The 14,568-nt window shown below is 40.4% G+C and overlaps 1 protein-coding gene across 2 annotated transcripts in view; it reads right to left on the bottom strand.

The window, feature by feature from the left end:
- Nucleotides 1-232: 232 nt before the first annotated feature.
- The window catches only part of pparg (peroxisome proliferator-activated receptor gamma), a 40,185-nt gene continuing 25,849 nt past the window's right edge, over nucleotides 233-14,568 (bottom strand). Inside the window, exons 2-9 of one of the 2 annotated variants that reach the window (XM_061686943.1) lie at nucleotides 11,390-11,680; nucleotides 10,867-11,033; nucleotides 8,226-8,364; nucleotides 5,541-5,740; nucleotides 3,418-3,535; nucleotides 2,943-3,127; nucleotides 1,897-2,140; nucleotides 233-572 (exon numbers count right to left, since the gene is read on the bottom strand). In XM_061686943.1, the coding sequence (XP_061542927.1) occupies nucleotides 325-572; nucleotides 1,897-2,140; nucleotides 2,943-3,127; nucleotides 3,418-3,535; nucleotides 5,541-5,740; nucleotides 8,226-8,364; nucleotides 10,867-11,033; nucleotides 11,390-11,680 (1,592 nt within the window). In that variant the 3' untranslated portion in view covers nucleotides 233-324. Of the gene's footprint in view, nucleotides 573-1,896; nucleotides 2,141-2,942; nucleotides 3,128-3,417; nucleotides 3,536-5,540; nucleotides 5,741-8,225; nucleotides 8,365-10,866; nucleotides 11,034-11,389; nucleotides 12,327-14,568 lie in introns of those variants that run through there. The other variant, XM_061686942.1, reaches the window with a different exon arrangement.

The raw sequence follows: 14,568 nt of genomic DNA on the forward strand, positions 1-14,568 counted from the left end.
TAATCCCATGACATCACTGCACATCATAGACGTTCTCATGCTTTTTGTGTGTGTTAGGCATGATAAGCCGCACACAAACAAACACGTTGTGTGGCGTTCACAGTTACATTTGCCCTCCAGGCACGAGTTCAGCCTGCCAATCACAAATCTCTTGGGTCGGAATCAGAACAGCACGCTGTGGTTTTGCAAGATGAAACCATGAGAGGGATGACTGTACACAGTCTAGACGAGGCGAAAACACTCCTGACCTTCCTGTTTCTCCTGGTCTCTTTCTCAATTCCGGACCCTTGACGCAACCTTCATGTGTCCGTCGTGGTCTCATTTCTAATACAAGTCCTTCATGATCTCCTGCAGCAGCGGGTGCAGCAACATGTCCACCTCGGTCTTCTTGAGCAGCTGGATGACGTGCACGTGGTCGCTGACGATCTGCCGCAGGTCGGTCATTTTCTGGAGCAGCTTGGCGAACAGCTGCAGGGAGTCCGGGTGGCTGACTTTGAGCTGCACCTCCAGGGAGTGCAGCACCGTCTCCTGGAGCTGCTCGATGGGCTTGACGTTCAAGAGGCCCGGACGGTCTGGGTGACAGCACAGCAGATGTACATGCGTGCGTTATACATGGGGTAAAAATCAGTACACAATGCAACACCGCTAAGTTTCTACGTTCTCAGCTAGAAATTTTGTTCCTTCCCTGAACCCCCAAAAAAGCATAAAATCAGCACATATCGCCATAACGTAGACATATACACTACATAAATTAACAATGACTACTCCCGATGCTATCATTTTGGGGTCTGACCTTAAATTAGTAGTTCATGGGAGACCTCCATTTAGAGATTTACAGGATATACTTTCCACGTGTTTTCTTTTTCTTTGGATTTTTACGACACTTAATCCAACATAAGAAGAGGAGGAGGAAAAACGTGGCGGTAACGTTCCAGACTATCTGTTAAAGAAGTAAGACTCCAGTCTTGTTAATGTAGCCTTGTAGTTCTGTTTACTTCTATTGTGGAAGGTGGCGGTTATCATGAATAAGTGGCATTAGGTGCGGTCACATTAATTGTCAGCCACGTACATGTCACTGAGCAAGCAATAGAGTTTTTGACTCTCTGGATTATTTGGAGTCACCGATTATTTATATTATGCAAGGTGGCGGTTATAATGAATAATTGGCGAAAGTAAAGTAAGTAAAGTAAATAGTATTAATTGTCAGACAGATACATTTGTCAGAGACATACACGTGACCAATCGTGAAGTGAAAAAAAAAGAAAATCTGATTATTCTTCAAATAATCCATTTATCTTCATCTCCAGCTCTAATCATGGTCATTTAAGTTAATAAGCGACTTAAATGTTGGACTTGCCTTCTTATAGGGTTCAAGGACTGACCTTTAACGCAAAGCTAATCAGCGACATTACCCAAAATAATTTGGATTTGCCTTACAAATGTCAAAGCCAAACAACCATGAACAAAAATTGTGATTTTTGTTGTCAGTTGAATCTCAGCTGTCTTAATTGCATTACTTTAAAACCACCTAAAATAATAAATGTAACGCAGTGGCTTACCACTTAACCGCACATTTATTGTAACTAAAATTTTACACTTATCAAAAATGTGACTAAAGATTTCCAATGTCAGATTACAAGAATTCTTCTTTCCCTTCCCTATTATAAATATTTAAGACTACGGAGACTTCATACCGCCATAGACTACAGATGAGAGCGTTTGATCGGGCAAGCCATGCAATTCTAAAAACTCAGAGGACCTGTGAAAAAAGCTCCAAAATATCTAACCCACAAATGCTCATAATATATGAGCATCATATTTTTTCATGAATTCAACGTGGCCCGAAGAGGACTTTATGAAGAGTTTTCTTGACGAACGCAGCCAGAGAACAGTCACCTCCGCTGAGGATAATGACGGCCAGGAACAATGCCATGTCGCTGTCGTCCAGCTCCAGCGTATTGAACTTGACAGAGAACTCGAACTTGGGCTCCAGCAGGTGGCAAAACGGCTTCCGGAGACTCTTGAGGAACTCCCGTGTCATGAAGATCTGGCCGTACGAGATCAGGGTGCCGTCTTTGTTCATCAGAGGCGCCATCATGATGATGAGGACCTCGATCACGCCGTACTTGAGCAACGTCACCTGGGATTAAAGGAGTAAAGTATAATCCGATAAACCTGCATTAGTCCCGCAATGGAAAAATTCCAGAAGCAAAGTGGACAGTAGCAGCACACAAGAAAAATAACTACACTATAAGTATACTGAATACAAAGTAGACCCCCGCTATTCGCGAGGGGACAGTGACCCAGCCAGACCGCCGCAAATAGCAAAAATCCACAGATAACTGATGCCCATTATAATTGCACACACAGTGCTGCGAAAAAGTATTGGCTCCCCTCTCAAATTGTTATAGCTTTGCATAGTTTCCCCACTTTAATGTTTAAGATCAATCAACAAATGTACATATCAGACAACTATACCCCAAGTCAACCTACAATGCTGTTTTTAAAGGGTGATTCAATTTATTAAGGGAAAAAAAAGTATATATATATATATATATATATATATATATATATTTTTTTTTTTTTTTTTTTTTTGTCAAACCTCAAAAATACAATAAGCGTTTTCGGGGTTGGTTCCCCCTAAAATAAGGAGAAAATAATAATAATAATTTGGAAAATTATTATTATTATTTTTTTAAATCTGCAAATAGGTGAATCCACTGTATAAATATTTACAGCATCAAAAATGAGGCGTGTTTGTGGTAACTGTACAGGAACAATGTACAATGTACAGTGTATTGTGTAGCAAGAATAGTTACCAGCATTCTATATAGCAAAAATTCTATATAGCAAAAATACTATACTGCTGGATATTCCTGCTGCTACAGGGCTAAAAAAGATTTAAAAAGACTATAAATACCAGAGGAAGGTTTGCATCTCACCTGATCATTGAGATCCAGGTCGACGAATCCTGGGATGCTCTTGGCAAACTCGGTCACTTCCCTCACAGCTTCGGCCGAGCGGGACTGGCAGCTGTGGAAGAAACGCAGCTCAACGGCATTTGTCGTTCCATGGTCTGTGACGCTCGTCATTCCCACGAAGCTGTACTCCGACCCCAGAACAGCACCTGCGAATGAAAATGTGGTTTGGATATATCCCGCACACCCTCTCTTCCAATTACTTCCCTTAGGCAGGAGGTTAAGGAGCAGCCGATGCAGAACCACCAGGCTGAGGAATAGCTTCTTTCCAGAAGTTGTTAGACTCCAGCTTTACAGGAGTAGTGTTGTTCTTCAAAACTATCTGTATGCGTTAGCTTCTATCTTTATTTGTTGTGCTGTATTTCCTTATGTCACTTTGTAATGGTAGATTCAACCTTCAAAAGTGGGTGGTGCGATGGAGGGTCTGTTGCCAACTCACCTCCATTTGTGGCGGAAAGGGCAGAAATCTGCTGCTGGTGCTCCTGAACAGGCATCTGCCTGCAGTTAATGAACTGTTCACCCTCCATCAGAGACTTCATGTCATGGATGACAAAAGGCTAAGAGACACATGAGAAAATCGAGACGAAGGAATGAATGAGAAGCAGCTTTACAGATGATCCAATGACATCAACGCACTCGCACGCCGGACAGACACACTTTGCTCCCCCTCTGTTGTTTGATGTTGTGCCACCAGTCATGTGACTCAGGGACTCCTGGTTCACAAGCAAATATGCTCAGCCAGCGTTGCCCAGCCAGCACTGTACGCAGATACAAGCAGCACAGAAAGACGGACCCGAAGGATGGCAGCGAGGAAGGGGAGACCCATGTGGCCTTATTTTCAGGCCAAAAATGATACAATGCCGCTCTGTAAAAAGGCCTAATGCATTGCGGTAGCATAACACATTTTTTCAAAGATTTAGGAACTCACCTGTTGGAAAACAGCAAGCTGCAGAAATAGAGAGAGGAAGTGAGAGAAGAAATCCCCCACTCCCTGGACTCAACAGACCCAGAACCCCTAACAGATGAGTCTGAGCCATTCAGCGGCTATCACTGTCATGAACAGTCATAACAAGCTAACTGAAGATCCTTGAACCCTACTTCCTTGACAGAGACAAAATGCAGATAATACTGCTCCTCTTGGTACTCTGCAACCAAGCCCAATAAATACTGCTAAAGGGACGACACATGAATTCACAGTAGTCAGGGCTACTACACGAATATCAGTATCCCCTCAGTACATTGCTACTTTTTGTGGATTCAGCCATCTTTACTGTGTCATTGCATGAATTCTGAGATGCCATCACAAAATTATAAAATTTGTATTCGGTAGCCATTGATGTCAATCATACATCAAAACACTATATCACATTATTACATTAGCAGTCGGTAGTCATTCTTACATTACTACACCAGTACTAAGAAGTTATTGCTTTGTTATAATGCAAGAACTCAGCCCTCAAAACTCAAATGCCATTGTGTTATGGCCAAATAGACACAATGAAATCAAAAGTTATGGCTGAAAAATCTGTTCTGAAATTTGGATTTAGATGAAATAAGAAACTTTTGAAGATCCATGTTTCCTGTTACACAGTGTGATCACCACAATGTGAGCGCCAAGACGTGGAAACCAGGGATAGTACTTGTTTTCTGTTGGAGAAACACAGAGATCTCTACTGATGCTGTGCTACATTCTCTAAGGCCTGGTACACACAAAGATTTTTCTTCTTTTAAAATATTTTTGTAATCTGCTACAGACCCCAAACAAAGAAAAAAAATTGGGCATTCGACAGTTTTGGTCGTTGTGTGTGTGGTGTGCTCCGAGTATCTCAAAACAGGAGACCACACACAAAGATTTGCCGATCTTGAAGTCTTGCGTGATCACACGTGACATCATAAAACCGAAGAGGAAGAAACACTGTGTTCACGGAGCCAGTGTTCAGCCAGAGCCATTACAGACCAAACACCAAGGAGCTGGTGTTTTTGTTTGTTTGTTTATACAGTATAAATCCAAGAATGTTTCAATTCTATGCCTTTCTGTAACACTTCCACTCTCTCTGCATCACTGTTGCAACCTGCTGAAGACACTCAGCATGATGATGTGACACGAAGCTCAGTGGCCACTTTCCATTGAGAACATCCTGTTTGACACATGAACCAGGAAATGTTTTGGTCCATTCATGGGTCGAACACCTGTTGCGAATTCGCTGTTAGAGAACGGCAAGTTCTGCAAAAAGTACTACTGTAAAACATTGAAGAGTTGGGCAGGTGCATTAAAAAGTTTAGAGAACGTCAAAACAAGTTTACTTGTAAAGATTATAGTGAATTTAGGTTAATTTCCCAAACATTTTGTGAGCAGTTTTTTTTTTTTTAATGTTACTCAAAACATTGCCTGGCCAAGGTTCTATGGGGTCTGGAACAATTTATTACAAATGTAATCTATGTCAGTGGGAAATTTTGTTTTAAGATCCTATCATAGCAGAGCTGCTCAGATTGTTTTGGACTTTGGAGGGTCCACTGTAAGAGCAAAACAGCAAACAATGAAACGCTGAACGCGTTGCTTACCGCATTGTCTCCAGTCTTGCCAGAGAGGATGGCCCTGGCCTTGGCCTTGGTGAGGGGGAAGTACTTGAGATAGGCCTCATACAAATGTTTGGCCAAGGCCCTCAGATCGGCTGCCTCCGGGTGAATGTGCTCCATGTCGGACGAGAACTCCGCCAGCAGTTTCTCCTTCTCCGCCTGGGGCATCCGGCCAAAACGAATAGCTGGGAAATGTCACAAGCAAAGAAAAAAAAAAGACAACACAGGAGCATGTTAGAAGACAGACAGGCAGATCAAAGTCACAATAATTTGAATTATAAATTTAATGAAAAACTGCAAACAGTGATGAAAGAGCCCGAGAAATGATCATCAAACTTCAGAATTTAAGTTCATATATGCTAGCAAATGGAAAATCTAGTAGTTTGTTTTTAAAGGACCACCTGGAAATGGCCAAATCTTTTCTAAAATGGCTGCATCAAACCAAAATGACTGACTTGCTGCCTGTTTTACTGCATCGATACTTGAGTTTTTTTTTTTTAATTGTGAGTCTACTCATGGTATACACGCATTCCAAATTTCATGTTGCTAATTGCAACTGGTTTTGGGGGCTGAATTTTCAACAAATTTCGAGAATGGGAAATCCCTGAAAATGGCGACTTATCTGACCATATAATAACAAGGAAAAAAACAAAGGGATTTCAAAAAGGGGTTAACAATGCATCGTCGGACCCAAATTAGGCTAATGAATGACACAACCAACTTTTTTGTCTTTTGCTGTTGCCAATGTTTATACCATCATAGGATTTTTCACATGCGGGCAACAGAAATGTGTCCGGAGAACTTGTTGTAATTGTCATTGAATGAATGGAGGAAAACAGCTTGGCAGCAAACATAAATTACATGTTATGAAACGTATCTCAGTGTCTATTTGTTTTTTATTTTATAGGTACACATAGCTTACACACATCCTGCAGGAAATACAGTATATAGAACAACTCTGATGAAGAGCCTGAAGCATGTTTTTTTTATTGTTTATGTGGTATACTTTTCCCACGTGGAAGTTAAAGTTGATGTTACATGTTAGGTTAATTGTGTCAGGTGTGAATGTGTGCTGCGATTGGTTGACAACCAGTCTAGGGTGTACCCTGCTTCTCTCACCAAACGTCAGCTTGGATATGTTCCAGCACATCCAAATGAAGAATAGAAAATGGATGGATGGAAGTTAAAAATCTGTTCTTAATGCATATTTAGGATGACAATGAAATGCCATTCATCATCCCTCGATTCAAGTCGTAGCAATTGCGTGTTACTGGGAGGGGAAAGCTCACCTTAAACAAATAAATTAAACTTTTTTTTTTTTTTTTTTTAACGTACCAAACAACTGGGCAATGAGCCCACTTCAGTGACAAAGCAAAACAGTGGGAGGGTTATGCACCCCGCGTGTAAATTATTGATCACATAAAAAAAAAACAAAAAAAACACACACACACAGAGAATACGGAGTACCACATGAAATACAATGTTATACAATAAGTGATGGTTGCATGGCAGAATGTATTACTCAAATACAAGAACATGTGGCTAACTGGAGTTGTGACTATAAATAAAGCTTCATGGATAACTGGCAATGTTGAAGCTATTTGGATTCGGACTCCCACTTCCACCTAACTGGAATAGAAGCTAACTGGAGTTGTGGTGAACTTTAATCAATGCAAAGAAAGGCCCTAGCACTATATAGGGTTGGAGTTGACCAGAATCCAAGCTAAGTAAGGAATCGAAACTAATTGGAATAGTAGCTAAAGGGGGTTGCAGTCAACTGCAGTCAAAGCTAAGGTAGAACCTGGGGTTGTAGTGGACTTGAATCAAAGGTAAGAAAATACTAGCTAACGGGAGTAGAAACTAGAGTTGTATTTAACTGTAATCCAAATCTAGGTGAGGGCCTGGCTAACTGGAAGAGAAGCTAATGGGAGTTGTGTTTACCTTGACTCAATGCTAAGTACCTCTAGCTAACGTGAATATAAGCTAATTGGCACAGTCTCAATAACTAATCAAAGTTAAGGTAAAGGTCATAGCTCACAGGAATAGATGCTATAGTTGGAGTTAAATTTAATCAAAGTTATGTAAGGTCCTAGGTGACTGGAATAAAAGCTAACGGGAGTTAAAGTCGACTTTAATCTACAGTAAATCAGATCCTAACTAACAGGAAGAGAAGCTAACTGCAGTTGTCTTTAACTTGAATCAACTTTAAGTAAGGGTAGCTAGGTGAAATAGAGGCAAACTAAAAATGTAGTTAAATGAAAGCAAAGGTCCTAGCTAACTGGAATAGAAGCTAACTGATGTTATAGTTGAGTTAAATCAAAGCTAAATAAAATCTAAATAAGGAATAAAATAAAAAAAAAAACAGAATCAAAGCCAATTGAAGTTATGTTTATCTTAAATCTACCCGAGGTAAGGTCCCAGGTGATGGGACACTAACTGGTGTTCTAGTAGAGGTAAATCAAAGCTAAGTCAGGAATAAAAGCTAACTGAAAGAGAAGCTCACTGGAGTTGTTCAATTCAAATCTACCTTAAGTAAGGCCCTAGGGGACTGGAATAGAACCAACCTGGAGTTGTATACACATGGTCGTTATTGCATGCCTTATGTACTAACACCATTGACAGTGTGAGCTTATCATTATGTTCTACTAACTCATGATTATGCCATCTTACCATTGTGTGACATGCCGACGTTCAGGCACTTCTGAAAGCGACAGTACTGACATTTGTTCCGGGACTTCTTGTGAATGCGACAGTGAAGGTCGCAGTGATCGTACACCAGCTTTAACCTGATGGTGCGCCTAAAGAAACCCTGCAAGAAAGAAAGAATCATTTAATGATCGTGAAATAAAATGTCTCTTACCTGACGGGAAAATAGAGACGTCTATTTGCGGGAGGCGTTTATTTGTCAAAATTGACGAGACATATTTGTACTTTAAAGAATTGGGGGATTTGCTGTTCTTTGTTTAGTCATCTGAGAGACAATATATGTGCTTTGGTAGATGTGGCATTTCTTAAATGGTGCTTTTGTAATGTCATTTTACTTTGTTGGTTGCTCCTATTTTTTGTTGTGTAGGGGTGCATATTGCTACTGTGACAATCTAATTTCCCTCACGGGATGAATGAAGTATCTATCGATCTGAGGAAATACTGTACCCTAAAATACTGAACCCTAACTTTCTAGAATATTGCTCAAACCATCATGTAATCAACCTGTAGTTCACCATACACAGGGAAGCCCGGTATCCTGATTTCCGTGGTTGGTCACCTGACGTTCATAATACAAGCGTGAGAGCGCTTGCGACGTTAATTTCAGTTGACAGCAGAGGGCGAAATTGCCGCCTGCTGGGATCTCTTAAAACTGACGGATTTATTTGTTTAATTCTTATTCCATGAACGCAATATTAATCAGAATGCCGTGTTTCGACTAGTGGGGGCAGATCATATTCTTGCCCAAACGATTTTTGTGTTTCCTTCCCCTTTAAAGAATCGTTTGTTCAGGGCACCTGAGAGAGAATGTATACGCACTTCGGTCGGTGCTGCTGTTTTGGTTAGCAACTGAGTAGTTGACTCTTAAATATCCACGTGTGAACAATAATGTCTATGAACTTAGAAAATTACAATTACTAATTGTTTCCTGATGGGAAAATGAGGTGTCTATTTGACTGAGGCATTTCCTTTCCACTACTTTAGAAAGTACATTAGTTCCATTAAAGAATGACATTACCGGTTATGGTTTTCTGTTTAAGACACCCATCCTATTACTTTCTGGAGAAACACACTGCATTTAAACATCCTCATTCTTCCAGGCAGCAGGTCTTCCTTTTAAAAAAAAAAAATGCATTATTTAAAGGAGGAAGTTAAAGGGGTTCAAGACTCCGCCTTAATAAAGAATGTTTACTCTTTTAAAACAATTAAACTGTTTGCCTCCTTGGCTGACCTCCGCATCTGGTGAGTCCCTTCCTCCCTCCCCCGAGACTTAAGAACAATGACTCTTCCTTACACTCTACCTCAGAAAGCTACCAACAATACGTGCATCCAATCATTTTATATTAAAAATGTATCCATCCATCCATCCATCCATCCATTTTCTGAGCCGCTTCTTCTCACTAGGGACGCGGGCGTGCTGGAGCCCATCCCAGCTATCATCGGGCAGGAGGCAGGGTACACCCTGAACTGGTTGCTAGCCAATTGCAGGGGACATTTAAACAAACAAACATTCAAACTCACATTCACACCTACGGGCAATTTAGAGTTGTCAATTAACCTACCATGCATGTTTTTGGGATGTGGGAGGAAACCGGAGTGCCCAGAGAAACCCCACGCAGGCATATTTTATATAATATAATAAACAAATCTAAATACAATAACAATATATCCATCCATCCTCTTTAGCACTTAGTGTGTTGAGAGTCGCAGGGAGCTGAAGCCTATCTGAGCTGACTTCATGTGAAAGGCAGACTACACCCTGCATTGGTCACCAGTCATTCACAAGCCACATATATAGACAGACAACCATTTACACTCACATTCACACCGGCACTGAGTGGGACCTGAACCCATGCTGCCTCCATCGAAATCAGGCGAAGGTACTACAACTCCATCAGTGACAAAAAAAAAAGTGTTGTATTTTAATTTATTTTAATATGTAAATGTATATCACTTGAATTATAAGTCGTTATTAATATATAGTTATAAAAGCAATATTATTTGGGCAGAACCAAAATTTAAAAAATGAATTTTATTTAAAAGAAAATTAATCTGTGATTGAAAATTATTGAACGAATATGAATCTAAGACAAAATAGAGATAACAATTGAACCTTCAAAGTCAAAAACCTTAATTGTAGAGGGGAAAAAAACTTTTGAAAAAAAAAAAAAAATTGTTGATTTGTCATTGAATCTTTGGTGACTGTCGTGCATTTGCGTGCATTTGCGTGCCTTTGTTTCTGAAGTAACATGGAGAAACATGGTAAAGCAACATTTAGCTGTTATGCTGCACACAAATGCAATAAGCTGCCAACAGAAGTGAAGGCAGCCCAAAGTGTCAATATTTTTAAGTCAAGGTTAAAAACTATTATTTTTTTCTCATGCTTATGACTGAGCACTTTAGAGCATTTCCATTTTAAATTATATTTCTTGCACTGGACATTTTTAGTAATTTTAGTCTGTTTTTAAATGTTTTTTAAGCAGTTTTTTATTTTTCTGTACTTTGTGCTTTTAATCGTAAAGCACACTGAATTACCTTCTGTATGAAATGCACTATATATATAAAAATGTGCCTTGCCTTGAAGATGACCGATAGACCATCCTACCTTACATCCCTCACAAGCGTGGACCCCATAGTGAAACCCAGAGGCTTTATCTCCACACACGCGACACTCGATGTTGAGCACGGCTGTTGACGCGTCATCCTGGAGCTTGGAGAACACTGCACTGTCAGTGTGTTGCGGAGGCGACTCTGGCTCCAGCTTGATGGAATCTATCAATGAAAGGGTTTGATATTCCCCTGCAACTTAGTCTCAACGAACAGGCGACTTAATATAGTTTAGATATCCATTTAGCTCCTGCTTAGCCTGGTCAAGGTTACAAGTGAGATGGAGCCTGTCCCCGCAGACCTTTGTCAAGAGAAGCGGGGTACCCCCTAGACTGGTCGTCAGGGTACGTACAACATTTCTCTTTAAAATAAATGGATTACAGATTATTTGATTTTGAAAAAAATGCGTTGCAAGAATAAAAAAGGTGGACCGGAAGACAAATGGCCCCCGGGATGGACTTTGGACGCTCCCAGTTCACGCAAATCAGGAATAACATAATCAGGAATCAGTTATAACTTACTGTGTATGTCTGTGTGAGTCCTGTAGCTGTGCATACTAGTGTAGTCCAGGTTGGTGAGGTGGTCCTCGCCCTGGGGTGGACTGGGGTCATAGGTCATGCCGACGGACGACATGGAGGATAAGAGCGAGGGCGACAGGGAGGAGGACGAGGAAGAGATGGAGGTGTAGTCCAATGTGGTCAGGTGCTTCGTGTCCAGCGAGTGGGAGCTCTCGTCCAGTTCGGGCAGATCAGCGGCGCTCAGACTGAAGCCCACGGGCCAGGCTAGGAGCTGCTGGGTGTCCACCATGTCTGCTGCAGAGAGAGAGAAACGGGATTGTTGACGTGTTAGCTGATACAACATTTCCGTGTTTATCACATGTGTCCTTGCTTCAGAGAAAAACAGCAAAAAAAGAATGTAAAACACGGAAGAAAGAATGAATGTGGGGAGAAGTGGCAGCTTGTGGCGAGATAAGAAAATAAGGAGGAAGCGTCTACTGGGAGATGCAGACACACTCACATGCATGTCATGCTAACGATGCATGTTTTATTTCACAGAAAACAAGAATGCTCATATATACAATTACAGTTTGATTACAAGATCAAACCCCCCTCTGTCCTAGGGTTCGTCTTTGCGGTCTTCCTGTTATCTGGTCAATAGAGCGTTAGATTAGGACGCATTCGGAACAAGACGAACTCTGCTCGTTACATGTCCGTCTTCACCCTGTTGATGTTTGGGTGGCTCACTGAGCAATTGCCCAAGCAAAGAACACACAAACAGCAGCACGCGCATGTATGTGTGTCTGTCTAGTTTGTGATCGTGACCTGTGAAATAAGTCACTCATTCTCTTTATTCTTCTATCTGTCGTTGTGATTACGCCTGCCTGGAAAGAACAGCACTCAATTTAAAGCTAGTAGGGAATGGAAGAAAATTTTGAGTTTTTTTTTTTTTTTTTTTTTTTTTTTTAAATACTGGTATGGAGGTTACTTGAGAAGAAATGTGGAATACTATTTAAACAGAGAGGAAGAGCTAACCCTCTTTAGAATCAAACAGTAATGAAAGCAAAATAAATTCAGTCCAGGAAACTGAACCTGTTGAGAAATGTTTTTTCAAAAACTCTCCCAAATGTACTTGTAGTTTAGAAATACCAATGTCATGAAAAGCTAAGTTGGCCAGCTTTGGAAACCCCACTCCATTCAAATGTGTTGGAAGAAAGTGCTGAGTGTAATATTTATCCAATAGTTACCAAACATTTACAATTAAACGTGAAACATCTTCAGGTGGAATGTAAACAAATAAACAGAGAGACAGCCTAGCCTGAGGCTCAGAGCTAAACATCGATGCATTAAAATGAAAGAAAGTGTTTTCACGTAGCAGTTAAAGATTGATCTAATAATTCCAATTATAATTACGATTCAACATCTAACTGTAACAATAGGCCAGGTGACATGATTCACATTGAGAATTATAAACATGTTAACACCTTTATGGTTGAGTGTTTCAAATGTAGGGAAACACTAACTTGGTCAGCTTTGGAAACCTCACTCTGTTCACTTTCTACCACACTATATTTAGGGTAGACATTATATACAATATATCTTATATATCACTATATAGCTCTCCAATATTTACTCTATATACATATGCAATTGAGGCTTAACAATTGTTGTTAGGTGGAACGTGAAAATGGAAAAGATAGGGAGCTGAGACACAGCTAAACATCTATGCATTATACGAAAGCAAGTGTTTTTACGCAGCAGTTAGATATTTATCTAATAATTACAATTAAATGACTAACACCTTATTCGGTGGAATGGAAAAGCGGAAATAAGAGGCTGTCAGGCCTACGGCTCAGAGTTCATCACATTCAAATGCGATGCCTAACTGAAACAAAATAAAATCCTGACAAGTGATTCATTTTGAAAAACATAAAAATGTCAAAAACATCTTCCAAATGTACATACGGTTCTGGGATGCGCTAAACTTTTGCAACTTTGCAAAACCTCAATCCATTTAGCATTGAATTAGTAGCACATCCTGTGTGGTATTGGGATATTTACAGACAACTATGCCCACTTTGCTCACTTTTAATTTTGTGTAAAATTTAGCAACAATTCTTACTAAAAGGAAAATAGTAGAAATTCAACATTTCATCGAAATCAATGATGACGAGAATCTGTACACGACTTAATTTATTATAGTGGACGAGGAATAACACATTTGATAGTCCACAATGACATTTTTTTGTGTTTTGAGCAACTATAAGAATGTGAAAAACTGTGGCGACAGGTTATAAATAATCAATAAGAGCTTACTACCTGTCCTAGAGAGTCTGAAAATAAACTTCTGATAAACATCGCTACAAATGCCTGAATGGACCCAATAAACAATGAATGAGCTGCATTATGCAACAACTAAAATAAGACGATGGCGGTAGTAGTGCTATAAAAATGGATCGTGGGCTGGAAAAAACAACATCCTCCTCTGGCAATTACCTTATTGTTTCCTTTTCACCGCTTAGGAATGCAGCAACAAGGTTGGGATTACTTAGAATTCACATCACTCTGACATTGTTGCAGCTTGGTGTTTGTGTGCAACTTGTAGCTTCCACCACCTCGGAGGCTACTTCTAGGACAAAATGCAGACTATTTATAGCTGGAGAAACCTGGATATTTTTCCGTTTGTAGGCCGGCAGCCAGATCAGGACTGAAAATAGACCTGGCTGAAGTTTGCAAACGGTGCATGTTTGGAGAGAAACAGCTCTGAGCTCAGGAAGAAGTGAGAGGAGTTGCATTGCAGCCTTAGAATGTCATTAATCACATCGCAATCAAAACAACCTTTTTTTAACGTGTCTGTGACAGCACGGAGAGGCGGATGAATGAAACGTGCATGCGTTTGCGAGCTGCATGTGCAAACACGCCGTCAATAAGTATAAAAGGTGAAACGTGTTTTTGTGTGTGTGTGTATTTGTTGGCGCACGCGTGTAACTCCTGAGCTTGAGTGTGTCGCGCCACGTCTTGGGTTGCCACATGTCAGAACTAGTGCACCTGGCAGTGTGTAGGAGGACTTTGTCACAGTCATTACAATACACAAAAAAGGCCAACAGTCAAGTCAACTGCCACAACTTCAGGGATACCTTGACTTACAAGGTTAATTCGTTCTGTGACTGAGCTTGTAACTCATTTTACTCATATATCAAATC

Source organism: Phycodurus eques, chromosome 10, assembly GCF_024500275.1.
Source record: "Phycodurus eques isolate BA_2022a chromosome 10, UOR_Pequ_1.1, whole genome shotgun sequence".
In the NCBI taxonomy this organism is placed as follows: domain Eukaryota; kingdom Metazoa; phylum Chordata; class Actinopteri; order Syngnathiformes; family Syngnathidae; genus Phycodurus; species Phycodurus eques.